Source organism: Camelus ferus, chromosome 22 (genome assembly GCF_009834535.1).
Source record: "Camelus ferus isolate YT-003-E chromosome 22, BCGSAC_Cfer_1.0, whole genome shotgun sequence".
NCBI lineage: Eukaryota > Metazoa > Chordata > Mammalia > Artiodactyla > Camelidae > Camelus > Camelus ferus.
This window is the reverse complement of record NC_045717.1, coordinates 16295479-16312307: the sequence shown is the minus strand read 5'-3', so window position 1 is coordinate 16312307 and position 16829 is coordinate 16295479. Positions and strand designations below refer to the sequence as shown.

The 16829-nt window shown below is 53.8% G+C and overlaps 3 protein-coding genes across 5 annotated transcripts; 2 read left to right on the top strand and 1 right to left on the bottom strand.

The window, feature by feature from the left end:
* The first annotated feature begins 101 nt into the window (after positions 1 to 101).
* IFI30 (IFI30 lysosomal thiol reductase) lies at positions 102 to 4713 on the top strand. 2 transcript variants are annotated; one of them, XM_032465268.1, is made up of 7 exons: positions 124 to 526; positions 1519 to 1701; positions 1795 to 1869; positions 2111 to 2203; positions 2996 to 3148; positions 3348 to 3401; positions 3486 to 4713. In XM_032465268.1, exons 1-7 carry the CDS (start codon positions 392 to 394, stop codon positions 3546 to 3548), a joined length of 756 nt encoding a protein of 251 aa, XP_032321159.1. In that variant the 5' UTR covers positions 124 to 391; the 3' UTR covers positions 3549 to 4713. The 2 variants fall into 2 exon arrangements, with proteins under 2 accessions (XP_032321160.1, XP_032321159.1); XM_032465269.1 differs by lacking the exon at positions 3348 to 3401 and having other exon boundaries at positions 102 to 526; positions 3486 to 3627.
* Positions 4714 to 7997: 3284 nt separating this feature from the next.
* MPV17L2 (MPV17 mitochondrial inner membrane protein like 2) lies at positions 7998 to 10971 on the top strand. The gene is made up of 5 exons (XM_006174843.3): positions 7998 to 8243; positions 8883 to 9053; positions 9762 to 9838; positions 10011 to 10139; positions 10450 to 10971. Exons 1-5 carry the CDS (start codon positions 8057 to 8059, stop codon positions 10546 to 10548), a joined length of 663 nt encoding a protein of 220 aa, XP_006174905.3. The 5' UTR covers positions 7998 to 8056; the 3' UTR covers positions 10549 to 10971.
* A 54-nt stretch (positions 10972 to 11025) lies between these two features.
* On the bottom strand, positions 11026 to 16251 carry RAB3A (RAB3A, member RAS oncogene family). 2 transcript variants are annotated; one of them, XM_032465277.1, is made up of 5 exons: positions 16094 to 16251; positions 14705 to 14932; positions 13493 to 13611; positions 12758 to 12882; positions 11026 to 11865 (listed from the first exon to the last, which is right to left on the bottom strand). In XM_032465277.1, exons 2-5 carry the CDS (start codon positions 14930 to 14932, stop codon positions 11675 to 11677), a joined length of 663 nt encoding a protein of 220 aa, XP_032321168.1. In that variant the 5' UTR covers positions 16094 to 16251; the 3' UTR covers positions 11026 to 11674. The 2 variants fall into 2 exon arrangements, with proteins under 2 accessions (XP_032321168.1, XP_032321169.1); XM_032465278.1 differs by having other exon boundaries at positions 16005 to 16246.
* Between the last annotated feature and the right edge of the window lie 578 nt (positions 16252 to 16829).

The window sequence follows — 16829 nt, the reverse complement described above, 5'->3', positions numbered from 1 at the left end:
CCCCCAGAGGGATCCGTGGGGCCATAGAGACCCTCCTATCTCCCAGTCTCTCTGTGACTCTGTCTCTAAGCCCCCACCTCATCTCTGTTCAAGGTGCCTGAGCCCCAGCCTCACGTGACTGGGCGGGGCTGATCGTGGGGAAGGGTTGGGGGGATCGAAGGGCAGCCCGTTGTCCAGGAGATCAGAGGCCCAGCACCTGGCAGGGGTGCGGGTGGGGGTCGGGTTGGAAAGAGACTCGGAGAAGAAGAGATACCCAGAGACGCGGCCCGGCCTCCGAGGGGCGTGGGCCCCAGGAGGCGGGTCCGGCCTGGGGGCTGGGCCATCGCCGGGTTAAAGGCGGCTCCTTCCCCGCGGCCGCTGCTCCCGGCGTCGCACGTTTGTCCCCGCTGTGATGGCCTCGTTGCCTCTCCTGCCCTTCCTGCGTCTGCTGCTGCTGCTGCGTCTGCTGCTGCTGCTGCTGGAGGGCCCCTCGGCGGCGCGGGCGTCCCTGCTGGGAACACTCCCAGAGGGGGCGGCCCCCTGCAAGGTAGGGACGGCGATGCGGCGGGCGGGCCAACGGGACCGGCGCCCAGGCGACAGGCCGGCGGCTCCTCCTCTCTCCCGGGCTTCTCCAGGGAAGACCAGGGTCCAGAGGGGACGCTAACCTGGGTCGGTGCCGACCCCATCCACTTCAATCCTGACACTGGCCACACTCCTTTCCCTTTCGCTTCCCCATCTGGAGTCTGAGTCGCTCGGCCGTAACCCGGATTTCCCCGCTGCCCCTCCACCCAGGGTGCATTGAGCACCTACTGTGTACATCTGGAGCGGAAATCAGTCTCTTCTTTCATGCCAGGGGAAGCCCAGACAAGCTAAGCCTGCCTATGGCTACCCGCTCTCACTAGGTGCTGCTTACTGGGTGCCTTTCGGCCCGGGAAGAGCTCGCGTGTTTCTGGTGCGGAGTAAGCAGATGCCCCGAAGGCTGAGCGACTTGCTCACAGACACCGCCGCCCGCCACCCCTCAGCTGTAGCCGGAAGTCAGCACCTATTAGGTGCCGCCTCTGCAGTAGCCTTGGGAGGAGTTCAGTGGGCCCGCTGAGGGGAAGACTAAATAAGGAGTCAGCGGGGGTGTAGGACCTTGCTCAGCTCAGGGCCAAGTCTCTAGGGATGAAGTGGCAACAAGTGAGCGTGCATTGGCGGTATGCACCACAGAAGGCAGGATTGACAGCAGTGACCAGAAATGTGCATGACTTGAATTCTTACCTCCTGCTGTCCCCCTGGGTGAAAAGTTTCAGCTCACCCAGATGGAAGCAAGACTCGTGTACACATTAACTACCTACTGTTTGCAAATCTTGTCACATCCATTTTGCAGACAGGCTGAGATGTAGGAAGATTTAGAGACGTAGTAAATCCTCAGAGTCAGAATTCCACCTGGCAAGGTCTGGAAGGAGTGGGAGACGGGGCACCTACTGTTTGCAGCTCCCTTTCTGCAAGAGAACCAAGCAGGGCTGCCTTTGATTTATACCCCTTCCTCCCGCCCAGGCTGGTGAGCTATGCCTGAGAGCGCCCCTGGGGAAGTCAGACCCACCACCTGTCAATGTGAGCCTCTATTATGAGTCGCTGTGTCCCGGCTGCCGATATTTTCTGGTCCGAGAGCTTTTCCCAACGTGGCTGTTGGTCCAGGAGATCCTCAATGTCACGTTGGTGCCCTATGGAAACGCTCAGGTACGTGGGCACTGGGGAAACTGAGGCACGTGGCCAGGGGAGGAGGGCAGGGGAAGGAGGTGGGCTGCCAGCACTCATCCCACTGCCTTTCAGGAACGAAACATCAGTGGCAAGTGGGAGTTCACATGTCAACACGGGGAGCAGGAATGCAAGCTTAACAAGGTGGAGGTGAGCAGCCCCAGAGTTCCCGGGTGGGGAGCACCGAGGCTGGGAAAACTGTCCATGATAAGGAAGGTGAAAGCGAGGCTCAGAAGGGATTGGGACCAGCACTGTCCTCTGCCTGTCTGCCCTCATGTCATCATGTCTTCATTTTTCCACTTTGTTAGTGGACACCCGTGATTATTCCCAGAGTGGTCTCAGGGTGCTCTGGGCCCCCCTCACATCCTTGCCTGCCTGCCCCCACCCCTAGGCCTGCCTGTTGGACCAGCTAGAGAGGAACGTGGCCTTCCTAACCATTGTCTGCCTTGAGGAAATGGATGACATGGAGAAAAATCTGAAGCCGGTGAGCAGTGCCCCCTCACTCAGCTTGGGTTGCAGGGCCCTGACCTCCCTGCATCCAGACAGACCCAGGTTCAAGTCTTTACCTTGACGGTCACTCTCTGTGCAGCCCTGAGAAATTGGCTTCCCCTCTCATAGCCTCAATCTCTGAATCGAGAGAATGAAGATCTTCTGGGGACATGGGTAGATCAGGGAGGGCTTCCTGGACAAGGTGTCTCTGAGCTGGGCTTGGATGAACAGGAATGAGCAGGGACATAGATGATGATCCTTCTCTATGGGAGTGACAGGACAGGACCTCTCTCCCTGGAGGATTATGAAAAGGAACTCCCAGACGAATGACTCATCTGCCCCAATTGTTTATTCATTCATCAAACATCTGGGCCACCCAAGAGACCTGGGCCATCCTGAGACACCCCTAGCCCTGCACAGTCATAGTGGGGCTGGGGGAGTACAAAGGAGGAAGAAAGGTGTTTCTGGCAGAGAGAACAGCATGTATGGAAGCTCTGAGGAAAGTGAAACACTGTAGGGATCAGGGGCTGTGGGTCTGGTCTTATGGAAGACAGGAGCAACCTGAGCCCCTGCCCTGGGGGCTTCCACTTAGGCATGTATTAAGCACCTACTACTTGTGGGCATTGCTGCATCCCTGTGAACCCAACTGTCCCCCGTTGCCAGTGAGGAAACAGAAGCTTGGCTTGGCCGGGTTGGGGGAGCGGTGCTGGTTGGGGGACCGTTGGGGAGATAACAGGGAGGAAGCTGAGGCAATGCCCCAGCTGACCAGGTCCCCCTCTGCCCTCAGTGCCTGCAGATCTATGCTCCAAAGGTGTCCCCGGACACCATCATGGAGTGCGCAATGGGGGACCGTGGCATGCAGCTCTTACACATCAACGCCCAGCTGACAGACGCTCTGCAACCACCCCACGAATATGTGCCCTGGGTCGTCGTCAATGGGGTAAGAACTCTTGCAGCCCTCAGGTCAGCCCCCAGGCAGATGGGTGTGCCCACTGATGTGGGAGGATGGACTGATGTGCCCACTGATCTGGGAGGCAAGAGGCAGGGGCCAGACTTGGGGCCATTTGCAGCCCCTTCTGGACCAAGCACAGATTGGTTGAGGTGGGTGGGACTTATGACCTCCTGTCTTGCTTGTGTAGAAACCCATGAAAAAGCAGGGTCAGCTTTTACGCCTCGTTTGTCAGTTGTACCAGGTAAGCTGTATGGGGACCAGAGGGATTCAGCCAGTGGGGGTAGGGTCTCCTATCAGGACCCCAATTCATGGCCATCTCCTCCAGGGCGAGAAGCCGGATGTCTGCCAAATCATGACCAGTTCCCACAAGGAAGTCTGTTTCAAGTGACGGCCAGTGCCCCGGGAGGGGGCTGATGTAGGAAGAGAAGGATCCCATCTGCCCTCGTTTTCTGATCTCCAACTCTCAGCAACCACTACTCATCATCTGGATAACTTCTACACATTCCATTAATCCGGGACTCAAAATTCTGCCCCTAGATCAAGAATCTTGCCCTACTGAGAATGGTGCTACATTGAAACTTGTTCAATAAACACTTCTGGATGTTGTGATTCATTTGCTAAGGCAGCAGATCCCCTTCTTCTGGATTTGCACAATGTTGGGACCCCTGAGAAGACCCCTGTCCAGGGGATGCAGAGCCAGATGGACATCCCTAGTCCCATGGCGGGCAGCAATGGGCCAGATGGAGAGGCACCAGGGCTAGAGAAGTCCAGAGGAAGAGTGAAGGTCCTGCATTGGGAAAATGGACATTGGGGCTGGGGTTTTGAAGAGTGACTAAAAGTTCATTAGGCAGAAAATGTATTCATTAATTCAAAAAACATCCCTAGCTACCCCTTTTGGCTGACCCTACTCTGGGTGTTATGGGTTAAGCTAAAGAATGGTAACTGGGGCCAGGCAAGACCAGAGGATGCGGCAGGAACCTTGTCCCGGGAATTTGAAAGAATGTGTTCACTAAGGGGGTATCATAGTGTTCCAGGAAAGGGCATAAGTGTGCAGAGATTCAGATGGCAGCAAAATTTGGACCTAGAATGCCAGGCTTAGGCGCCTGAGAACAACAGGGCATGTTACAGGATAATTTTCAAAGAAAGGAAAAATCATGATTCTCATACTGATGTAAAATGAATACTTGTTAAAGATTTTATTGAATTCATGATTAATGAAAGAAACTGGTCAGATGTTCAAAGAAGATACAGGTTTATAGATCAGAAATATTGAAATGATTGTGCAAAACTGCCTTTTTCACAGGGGCAGGGGAAGAAAGAGTTCTTTTTTTTCCCACCCAGCTTGATAATGTTTTCCTAATTCTAATACAGTTGACCCTTGAACAGCATAGGTTTGAACTGCGTGGGTCCACTTATACCTGGATTTTTTTTTTCTCACTAAATACCTACCACAGTTCTATGTGATCAGCGGTTGATGTGTGTAGCAAGAACACTGAAGATGTATTTGCTTAGCAACTTACAAGTATACAATAAAGAACTATTAACAAAAGTCACTCTGCAGTATTCAGGTCATCCTCAGGACTTATTCTTCTTACAATGAAAGTTTGTACCCTTTGACCAATATCTCCCCATCCCCTACCCAAGCCCCTGGCAATCACCGTTGTTCTGTTCCTATGAGTTTGACCATTTTAGGTTCCACATACAAGAGAAATCACACAGTATTTGTCTTTCTCTGTCTGGCTAATTTCACTTAGCATGACGCCCTCCACTTTCATCCACGTTGCCACAAGTAGCCAGATTTCCTTCTCTTTTTTTTTTTATGGCTGAATAATATTTGAGTTGTCCCTTTCATTAAAAATAATCTCAAAGAAAGATCTTCCTTGGCTGGTCTCATGGGATTTGCTCTGATTACACAGGTGCAGCAGGCGTTCAGTTTGCTTTACTAGAAGTTTCCATAAGGAATCTCAAACTTCAAATCTAAAAACCTCTATCATTTGCTAACTCGAGGTGAGAACTCGAGTTTCACTTGCAGTATCTCTGCCTTTTGGTGAATTTTTCTCTTCTTTGATGTTCCCAAATTATTGCAAGGATCTTGATTGGCCAGATTTGACCTGTAAGGCTGACCCTGCAAGCCAGGGACAAGCCAGTTTTCCTGTGAGGGTTTTGTAAGCACTGGCTCCTAAAAGCCCAGCTTGCTTTCTTGAAATTGGCTGATGAAATCTGTATAAGGAGATGGTCTCTCTTTCAGGAGGTGAAGTGTTAATTCCGCCACCTCAGCCCAATCCTGAGAGTGGACTGGATTTTGGAACTCAACTCCAAAGAGTAGGGAAAGTGATAAATGCTAACTTGACAGTGGAGTAGAGACACATGGCAGACTTCCCCCTAACCACGTGAGCCAGGTGAGTCAGCGGGGTAAGTCATGTGCATATCACATGCCCACATATGATGCAGAAATGGTAGCAGAAGTAAAACCTTCCTCCACCTTCTAGGATCCGCAGCTGAGACTGACACACAAGACAGATTCACAGGGAAAAAGCATACTAAATGTATTTACATGTCCATGGGGGTCTTTGCAAGAAAAAGGAAGCCCCCAAGACTTGTTATTTATGAGGCTGTACAGTGTGTCAATTGCAGGAAAGCAACTAAAATACATGGGGAGACTAAAAGAAGATGAGTTATTTCAACAAGACGTGTTTGTACAGATTTCTCTCAGCCTTGATTTCCTGTCTCTGGTGTTAAGAGCGTTTCTTCCTCCTAGTACTGGGAGGGCACCTTTCCCATGGGAATTTCATCTCCTGCTTTCAGGAAGAAAAAGGAAGATCCAAGAGCCTTTAACTCAAAGCAATCAATCTGCCAGAGCAGCATATTTCGGGGTGGTATGTTCTGAACTCCTTCAATGGAAACACACAAAATCACAGGTCTAGATAACAAAATCTGTTCCTCCTGGTGGGCACAAAATTCTTAATGGATCCTCCATTGTTTTTCAGCCAGAAACCAGTAATCCATTGATAGATATTGCCAAATGGTCAGCCCATGAAGCTAAATACCCAGTCCCTGATGCCACCAAGCCAGTGACATTAGCCATCATAAAAGCACCAAAAACAAGGCATGCATTTATAGAAAAGAAAACAAAAATGAGAAAAATAGAGAACTAGCAAAATTCTCTCATCCCTTTGGAGGTGCCAGGGCTTCAGCCACCGTGAAGTGCACTTCTCTGTTGACAAAGTTTACCTGACTCTGTTCCATGAATCATAATTTGACTCCCCACTCACCCACCTTTTTAACCATTTTGGAAGTTTTCAACCAAAATGCAGTAAAATCTAGAGCCTGGAATACCAGTGAGGTATTTGACAGCAATAGGAAATGTTGAAGGACAATTCTCCCAAAAAAAGGTAAAATCATGACTCTCATACAGATATAAAAATGAGCATGTGTTAAAAATTATTGTTAACTTGTTATTAATAAAAGGAACTGGTCAGGTGTTAAAAACCACTTCAAAGGAGATCCAAACAACAGACAAAATAGGAACAGCAAAATGAATGTACAAATGAAGGCAAAAAAATTGGGGGGAGCGGCTCTCCACTTGGTAGAATTCATTTGCATGTCTATAGGCAAGAATTATTTTTCGCTGTTATCCGTTATTACCACTGAGTTTATAAAATATCTCCCATAGAGTCAAAATCAGAAAACCCTAAAGGGTGTCCTCTAACACAGGGCAAAAAGAATTTTTAAAGGCCATATTGTTAATAGTTTCATTTTTGCAGACCAATCTTTGTTGCAACTACTCACTGTCGTGAGAGCAGAAAATAAATAAATGGGCATGGCTACGTTCTAGTATAGCTTTATTTATAGACTAGGAAATTTGAATTTCACATAACTTTCACATGTCCCAGAGTATTATTTTGATTTTTTTTTCCTCGACCAATTGAAAAATGTAAGAAACATGCTTAGCTCTTGAGCCTCATCAATACAGGAGATGACAGGTTTTGGCCCCTAGGCTATAGTTTGCGACACCCTGTTCCTGTAGGTAGTGCATAGGTTTCCGTTGCAACTCACATTTTCCCCTACAGGAGATAAAATGGGGATATAATTGTTCCTGCAGCAGTACAAATTTGCTGTAAAATGTCTTAATGCACGTAATGTGCCCAGAACAGTGCCTAAAGTTTGAATTATTATTCCTCTGGAACTAAGGTCAGACGACCAGCTATAGTCAGGACCAAGGTCAACGTCTAGACAAGAATCCCGGTGGCCTGCGCTCGCAGCAGAACTGTAGCTCCGCCTCCACTTTCCTCAGTCTTTGAGGGATTGGACCTTCGCCCCGGTAGCTGTCATAGCCACAGGTCCGAACTCTTTCTCGGGAATTCCGGGAGAATCTGCATAACTGGAGGGCAACTAGACAGGCGAACTCGGTAACTAAGATTGGCCATCTCAACGTGAGAGGCAGGGCGACAGTCAGTGATTTGCCAGCTAGTCTGCGAGGGCCTCCGATTGGCCAGTGCACTACTGGGCTGAATATGGCGAAGGTTACCCATAGGCCAGAGCATAAAGGGGCGGGACAACGAGAGTCGAAGTCAGTAATTGGCATGCGCGCTGTGGCGCGAAGCCTATTTGTGATTGGTCCGTAAGGCGCAGAAGGCGGTGTAAGGCTTCGTTCAGCGATTGGCCTGGGAAGGGATACCGGCCTTTTATTGGCTAATGCCTCTCGGGGCGGGTATAGTGAAGCAGAGAGCGGTTAGCGATTGACTGGCGCTGCTTGGAGAGGGCGTGCAAATCGCGCAAACAGCGTGCGATTGGCTAACACGGCGCGGGATAGGCACCCCCGCTGCTGCGGTGACGCGCGATTGGTCGGCATGGGCGGGGCGGCCCGGTGCGCCGGTTCCTGGGTCCCCGTTCGCGATGGCGTCCAGAGGCTGGCGCTGGGTGCGCGGCCTATGGGCCGCGGGACAGCCCCTGTTCCAAGGCCGTGCGCTGCTCGTGACAAATACGCTGGGCTGCGGCGCTCTCATGGCAGCCGGAGATGGCGTGCGCCAGTCCTGGGAGATCCGCGCCCGGACGGGCCAGAAGTTCGACCCGCGGCGCTCAGGTGAGGGGCTGGTGCTGCTGGCCTTTGACTCCACAGGATCTTTGGCCCCGACCTGTTTCGGAGACCCGTGAACTGGACCCTCGCGCCCTGACCCTTGACCCATGGCCTCAGTCCCTGGCAAGACCCTTGACCTCCGCGTTCACCCTAGGTAGCCCATCTCCGGGTCTCCGTCCCCTCCCCACTGGGGTCTTCATTCCCTCCAAGATGTAAGGTTTCTGTCCACTCCTATCCTGGGGATCAGGTCCTTACCCACCACCTCGTCTGCTTCCCTCCTGCACTGAGAGACCTAGCGTTGAGCACGGGATGCTGCATCCGGGGCTGTTAAGGGCGCAGCATCTGGCCCCAGCCAGCCTGGAGTCGCGCCCTGGCCCCATACTTCCCTACCCGCTGTGCCTTTGTTTCCTATTCTGGAAAATGGGGCGATGGTAGAACCCTCTGACAGGGTGGTGAAGGAATGAGACAAGAAGATGCAAAAACAGCCCTTGGAACATTGTCTGGCGGTGGGACTAATAATGGAATATTACACGGTTGGGCTCTGGAAGCGAATGAAGCTAACCCGGTCTTAGCCAGGAAGGGAGCGGATTGGGGGATTTGCTGGCCTGACGAGCCCCCGGCCCCCGACTCTTGGATTGCCCACAGTGAGCATGTTTGCAGTGGGCTGCAGCATGGGCCCCTTCCTGCACTACTGGTACCTCTGGCTGGACCACCTGCTCCCTGCATCCGGCTTCCGTGGCCTCCCAAACGTCCTCAGGAAGGTTCTCATCGACCAACTGGTGGCCTCTCCCACACTGGGTGTCTGGTACTTCTTGGGTAAGGAGCCACGTGAGCTTGTGCTTTGCCCCTTATAGGTCAGGAGGGGTAGAGCCAGCTTTGTATTAAGAAGGAATCAAAAATGCACCTCCTGTGTGGGTGGCCCTGGACAGGAGGCTGGGTTACAGTGGTAATAGGACAGACCCAGTGGAGGCAGGTGTGAATGGCAGACTCACAGACAATGGTGCTAAGTGTAGGAAGAGTGAAGACTGATGGGGCTGCCATGGACAGTGGTTGGGAGGGCTTCCCAAAGGAGAGGACACTCTGCTGAGACTTGAAGAAGGAACCAGCAGGCAGGTGGAACAGCACGTGCAAAGGCCCTAAGGCTGAAGGGAAAGGAGCTGAAACTGGGGTTGAAGGGGTACAGTCATTCCAGCCTTTGGCTCTGGAGACTCGCCCATTCCTTGCCCCCCAGAGTCAATTTCCTTATTTGTAAAGGACTGGTAATAAAACAGCCTCTGCCTTGGGAAAGGTGTGTTTCCATACCTCAGGGTACGTGTTTATTCATAACCCACCTCCCTCCCTCACTGGGACCTAGTTATTCTGCTGTTTACCCATACCAGCCACTCTCTGTGTGCCCTTCCCACTGCAGGGCTTTTAAATGTCCTAGTCCCTCTGCTTGGGACACCCTGTCCCTCAGGGGCCCCACCCTACCCTCTCTAGTACTCCCCATCCTCTGACACTCTCATTTCTTGGTTTCCTTCCTAGGCATTGGCTGCCTGGAGGGCCAGACCCTAGGTGAGAGCTGCCAGGAGCTGCGAGATAAGTTCTGGGAATTCTACAAGGTGGGCATGCCTGCCCAGGTCCCGCCTATTCCTTCATTCTCCACCCCCTTGCATCTGTCCCACCTCTCCCTTTCACAGGCACCCCCTTTCAAGGCCCCACCCCTCACAGCCACCTGACCCCACCAGATCCCTCCTGACCCCGCCTCTCACTACATTTCACCCCTCCCCATAGGCTGACTGGTGCGTGTGGCCTGCTGCGCAGCTGGTGAATTTCCTCTTCGTGCCCCCCCAGTTCCGAGTCACCTACATCAACGGCCTGACACTGGGCTGGGACACGTACCTCTCCTATCTGAAATACCGGGTGAGCGCAGTGGGCAGACCAAGCACCCAGGGGACTCCTGGGGGGCCACATGTGTGAGCCCCAAACAGCTGTACAGCTACCCTCCAGGATGAGGGCCTGTGACAACCTGCACCCTGTGGTGGGTGGGCAGGGAGCTGATGACCAGTATGGTGAAAACCAAGCCCACCTCTGCTGTCTGATGTGACCTCAGCCAGGTCCCTGCTGCATCTGTCCAGCGAGGGTAACTCCAGCCCCAACGGGTGGAGGGTTCTGTGAGGAGGAGCCCTGAGGGATGAACGGGGCTTGTAACCAGACCCTCTTGTGTGGACAGATCCCAGGCTCCCAGACACATCCAGGCTGCGTGGCCCTGGGTACCATGCAGACTGAGCTGCCTCGTGCTCCAGCAGGATGCCGGACAGGACAAGACTGATCCTCAGCTGACCAGCTGCCTTGGGCTGGAAGGGGAACATGCTCCTGGGCCAAGTTCTAGCCCCACCCTGATACCTGGACATCTGGTTGGGCTGCCCCCTCCAAGCGCACTGCCAGGCTTCACTTTGGGGAAACGAACAAACAATGAAGATGGACAGTCATCCCTCAGCCCTTCTAGGGGAGCCTTAGTGACTGGCAACAGATGTTCCATCCTCAGCCCTGGACCCCAGCCAGCCAGCCAGTCCCAAGCCCTTAACACTACTGTGGGCTGGGCTCTGGGACCAAGGTGGAGACATTGCCCATACCCTAGGAGCACGGCCAGTAGTCGGCCCCCAAAATCTGGAGCCTCAGATAGGGCTGGGCAACCTCCTGTCCCATCCTCTGGTCATGGGCTGTGGAGATTCCATTAAATTCTCTCTGAAATTGACAGTCTTGTGGATGGCCAAAGCCCGCACTGGCATGCTGGCACTCAGAGGGACACTGTGTCATCCATTCGCTTTATTGGGGGTATGTAGTGTTGTCATATCTCCCAGGGGAATGAGGGGCATGTCTGACACTCATGATGTCAGAATAGGTCTTGTAGGGGGTGTCCCAGGGTGGTGAGTACCCACAGCAGTCCCCTTTCCAAAAAAAGGTACAACCATGAGGCCAGTAGCCAGGCAGGCCATTTCCCGGCTCTCACCCACCCCGTGGTTCACGCTGAGACTCCTGCAGCCACCCTGGCCCACTGTGTCACAACTAAGGGGCTGGCAGGCCTGGCTACCTCCCATTACTCGATCAGCCTGCCCTGGGGTGTCATCTGGCCCCTCTCCAAAACTGATACCTGTTGATGGGGGTGAATTTATAAAAAGGTGGGGTCTGGGGAGAAGAGTGAGCGGTGAGTTCACAGGGCCACAACACGCCACTGCAGAGCGGGAACAGGGCTGTATGTACAGGGTGGGGCGCAGAGTGGGTGGGGCGTCCGAGCCCCTGGGGGACATCTCCAATAAATAAATAAATAGCTACGATAATAAATAGGGTGATGGGCTAAATTGCGGCAGGGGACTCGCACCCATGGCGAGTAGGGGGCCTGGCTCAGGCCCAGGGGGGTGGATAGGGGGCGGGGCCAGGATGGGGCGGGGCAGTTCTCAGCAGGCGCAGTCCTGGTGTGGGGGCGCCTGCTGGTCGGTGAGCTGTGGTCCCTGCTTGGCGCCCGTGACTGCGGGATCGGCCGTGTCTAGAGACTCGGACATCTTTTCGCAGATGACATCCACCAGGCGCTCAAAGGTCTGCTTGACATTAATGTTGTCCTTGGCGCTTGCCTCAAAGAACTCGAATCCTGTGGTGGTGAAAGGGAAGGGTGAGGACCGTGGTCTCCCCACTCCCAGAGACACTCTAAGGGGCAGGCAACACCTGGAGATTCCCAGCACCAACTGCATGATGTTAAAACCACTGACAGGTCCTGTCGGGAAGCAACACTGGACTGATATCCTGCCCCTCTTTCTTCACCCTAAAACTCCTCATTATCCCCAGAGCCCTAGCAAGACTTACTTCCCTGCTCCCACCATCCAGCCTAGCCCCATTCACTGGTCCTGGCGGCATCTGACACTCAGGTCCAGCCATGCCTTCCCCTGCTCACACACCTTCCATGGCTCCCTACTGCCCTCCGAATAGTCAGGCTTCTCAGCTTGTGGTTCAGGCCCTACACAGTCAGCCACATTTCCTCCAAATGATCCTCACGTTCCAGTCACATGAAACTATTTCCAAAACACACAAGATCTTCCCCACATCTGGTTTTTGCCCATGCCATTTCTTCTGTCTGAAAGACCACCCTTTCTTCAAGTACCAGATCCAATGTCCCACTTCTAGGAAGCCTTACTACACCACGCAGAGCCTGGCTCCTCCAAGAACTCCCCAGCCCAGGTCCCTCCCTTTATCTCACAAAGCTGGAAGCTCAGGGGCCTAGCAACACCCACCACGAAGCTGGGCAGTAAGGGTATCAGAATAAATGAGTCACTTTTCCTGCAGAGTGAACTCCTAAGCATCCATCAACACCCACCTAAAACAGCTCCTGGATGAAGGCCAGTTTGCAGAAAGTGTGAATTGCCTGGCTTGGAATCCAGGCTCCACCCTGGCTTTGCTATGAGAACTTGGGTATGTTTCCTCCCCTTTCAGGGCTTGTGTTCCTTTCCTAGCTTATACGTAGGTGTCCAGTCCCACCGGGCACTCACCGAGGTGGTCAGCCAGCTGCCTGCCGCGTTCCGACGACACCACCCGCTCATCCTCCATGTCACACTTGTTCCCCACCAGCAGCACCTGGGCATTGTCCCACGAGTAGGTCTTGATCTGAGTTGACCTGGAGGAGGCCATGACATAGGCAGGTTAGGGCTTGGAGAATCTGAGCTCCACCCCCTTCTCCCCCATCTCCCCCTCGCTCACCCCACCTTCCCATTTATTCCTTAGGGAGGCAGGCTCTGTCCCTCCTCGCTGCCTTTGTCCTGCCAGGAACATTTTCCTCTCTGCACGTATCTGCTCCAGCAGTTCACTGATCCTGGGAGTCCTTTCAAGCAGCCTTTCCCACCCTTCCCAGATCCATCCCCCTCAAGATTTCTCCCTCCTCAACAAATACAAACGTTTTCTTAAAAATATATCATTACTCTGGGCAGAAATTTAAATGTTATATTCTCTATCCTATGCAAACTGTCTTTATATTTTCTGTCCCTCCCAGACTTTTTTTTCTTTACGTGTTTACAGTTTCGTTTTTCCACCTGAAATATTTTTTCCCAGTACTTTGAGCTGGTACCACACTGTTTTAATGATTATAAATTGGTAGCAGTCTGGGACCCCAACATTATTATTTAGGTTTCAGCTAAGAGACTGGGGCTCCCTCATCTCGGCCTGCACCCCAGGCCTTGCACCAAGCCTGGCTCAGAAGACCATCCAAGAGCAGGTGGGGGCATGCTCACCAGTCCTGCACCGCGTTGAAGGACTCCTCATTGGTGATGTCGTACATGAGGATGAAGCCCATGGCGCCCCGGTAGTAGGCTGTCGTGATGGTTCGATACCGCTCTTGCCCCGCTGTGTCCTGGGGAAGAAAAAACAGGGAGTCAGAGAGGACACACACGGAAACTCCTCAATGGAAATGAACTCAGATTGTCTAGTCCAGCCAGCCTTGAGGCCCCAAGGAGTGGGGGCTTGCCCAGAGGCACAGTAGGTCAGGGAGAATGAACCGACTGCCTGCACCATGAATGTGGTACTCAGTCATCCTAAGGTAACTATAGGATCATTCCTGCATTCATTCAATACGTGTCCCAGGCACTGACCTGTCCTGGGTACTGGGGACCCAACTGTTAAAAAAATGGACCAAAATCACTGCCCTTGTGGAACTGATAGCCCAGGGCAGGAAACAGACAAATAAACACATGAAAACGAAGAAAATGTATGCTATGTTGGAGGGGTAGGACTGAGGAGAAAAATAAAGCCAAACAAGGATGGGCAGCATGCACTGGGGTACCGTTTTAAAACTTGAAGGATGAAGGAGGGAGCCATGTGGGGATCAGGGGAAGGACAATCCAGGCAGGACACAGCCTGGGCAGAGGCCCTGAAGTAGGACTGCGTCCGGTGCCTTTGAGGAACAACGAGGAAGCTTGAGATGGGGTATCAGCTTGGCCGGGGGAGGGGTGTAGGTTTTACCTGGAGTGAGGTGGGAGCTGTGGGAGCACTGTGAGCAGAGAAGGGGATTTAGCAGGTTCCCTCAGGTAGGAAGGCGTTGAGGGAGGTGGCCAGAAGACCCTGGGGGAGGAGCCTGCTTCTGTCCCAGGGAATGAGGTTGAGGGTCAAGCTCCATCCGAAACCTCATATAGAACTACATAGAAGAACTTGAAGATGGGAAAACTGAGGCACCAAGCAAATGATGCATCCAAATGATGTCAGGGCTAGGAGAGGACCCAGCTTTTGCTCCTTCTCCACCCCTGGAGAGCACTAATTAGGTACTGAGGGGAGAATGGGGGCACTTTCCTCTGTGTCTCTAGCCCCTGGTACACAGGGTACACAGTAAGCACCTGATAAATGCCCAGTGTGTAATGAATGAATCTAGACAGGAGAGAGACAGGCAAAGCTGGGGCTGCTATTCTGGAGAGGGAGAGCTATGGAGCCAGGAGCCCCCCAGCTGGACCCACCCAGATCTGCAGCTTGATCCTCTTATCGTTCCGGTAGATGGTCTTGACCTTGAAGTCTATGCCTACAGTGCTGACAAAGGCAGGCGTGAAGGAGTCGTCTGCATAGCGGAAGAGGAAGGACGTCTTGCCCACGCTGCTATTTCCGATGATGAGGATCTTGAACATGTAGTCGAAGTTCTGATCAGAGGATTCCTTCTGCCCATAGCGCGAGTCTGTGGCGGATGCCATCTGGGGGTGTGGGGTATAGGCCAATATGAGAAGTCTCCCTCCATCCCCAAACGCCCAAGCCCAGGCACAGGATGGGGAGAATTTTAGAGTTCCCAGACAGGGACTAGTGTGCAGAGATTACACTTACCCATCAGGAGCCCCAGCACTAATGATGGGGCCCATGGCAGAGGGCGGGCCGTGACCTTGAAAAGCTAGAGGTTTCAGGGGAGGACCTCCAGAGGGAAGGGCATGGAGACACCCCTGCAGCCCCCTCCAGCAGGCCTGCTCCCGAGGTCTGGCTGTAACCTAAGCCCTACAGCTGTGCCAGGAGGGGTGACTGGCCGGCCCCACCCCCCATCATTCATGTTCCTCAGAACTCAGCCTCGCGGGCGCACGTGCACACGCGGGTATGGTACTGCAGGGACGCGTGTCAGCAGTCCTCCTCCCAGACTCCCAGGCTGGGAGAGATCAGGCTGAAACAGGTTCATCACGTGATAAGAGCAGGGCGTGCACACGCTCACGTGCACACAGCAGGGCACACACTCATCCATACACACTTGTGCATATATGAACATCGAACACAGTGCACAGGGTAGAGAGGCAGACAGCTGTCTGCACACCGATATGCATATACAAATGTGCAAACCCACTCATGAGCACTGCGTCCTCCACCCATGCAGCCGAGTACACGTCACCTACACGAGCTCCCATCTCGGTGCATGTATGCACATGGCTGTGCACGCACACGCACAGTCCACGCTTCTCCCTCCACACGCATGCAGCACTTACAAACTTGGGTAGGGACCCCTAAGGGGTCACACGAACATACCCTGGTACACAAGCAAGAGTACGCAGACTCGCCTGCACAGGCGGGCGCGCACACGCGTGTGCACACCACGCGCACGCGCACGCACGGAGCCTCCCGCGCGCACAGCTTCCCGCAAGGCATTTGCCTCCCCTCCCCCAACGCCGCAGAGCGAGGGGTTGGGGGTTGGGGTCGGGGTGAGGATCCAGCAGGCAGTGGGAGATAGGACCCTACCCTTCCCCAGGCCCGCGACCGCCGCTTCCTTTCCCCCATTTAAAGCCCGCTAACCTTGTCCCCGATCCCAGCCAGACCATCAGTCAAATGAAGGTTATGTAGGTGCTCCGAGCAGAAACGCACCGGGCCGCCCGGGAGCTCACCTTGCCCTGCACTGGTGAGGTGACGACCCTAGCGACGGCGACTTTTTTGGCAGCGGTGGTTATCTGGCCCCCAGTGCGCCGATGTGGGGCTGCGCGGCAGCGGAGGCAGCGGCAGCAGCAGCTCAGGCCCCTGCAGTCCGCGGTGACGTCCTGCAAAGATAGGGGCGGGGCCTCATATGCAGATACGACCGTGACGCAATTCTGGGGCGGGGCCACGCACGGAGCTAAGGCCCCGGTTGTCCGCGGAGCCTGAGGGGCGGGGCTCCCACGCAGATTGACGCGAGAATTGGGCGGGGCCCAGCGAGCGCATCCAGTAACAAGCGGAAGCGGTGCAGGGGGGGGTGGAATCGCCTGCCGGCTCCGCCTCTCTCCAGCGTTAGGGAGGCGGGGCTGCGCGGCGCCTTCTCACTGGCTTAAGCGCTCGAGCGATGGGCTGAGTAGCCAATCAAAGCTTGCCACTCCCTCCCCCTGTCCAATGGTGGTTCCCGAAAGATTGAAGGGCCGAGACCTTGGCAGAGCCTGGGTCTTCTGGGGGCGTTACCGTTCCCCGCCCCGCTCACCCCAGGTTAGAGACTCAAGAGTTTCCTGGCCCAGTCCAGGGTGTTGTGACTTCTCGTTAAATACCCCCTATTCCCAGAAAATAGGAAGAGGTCCGAGAAGATGCTCCATGTCTCCTATTTATTGGGTTCAAAATAAATACCCTTACCCATCAATTTCCAGAAAAGAAGGGAGGGGC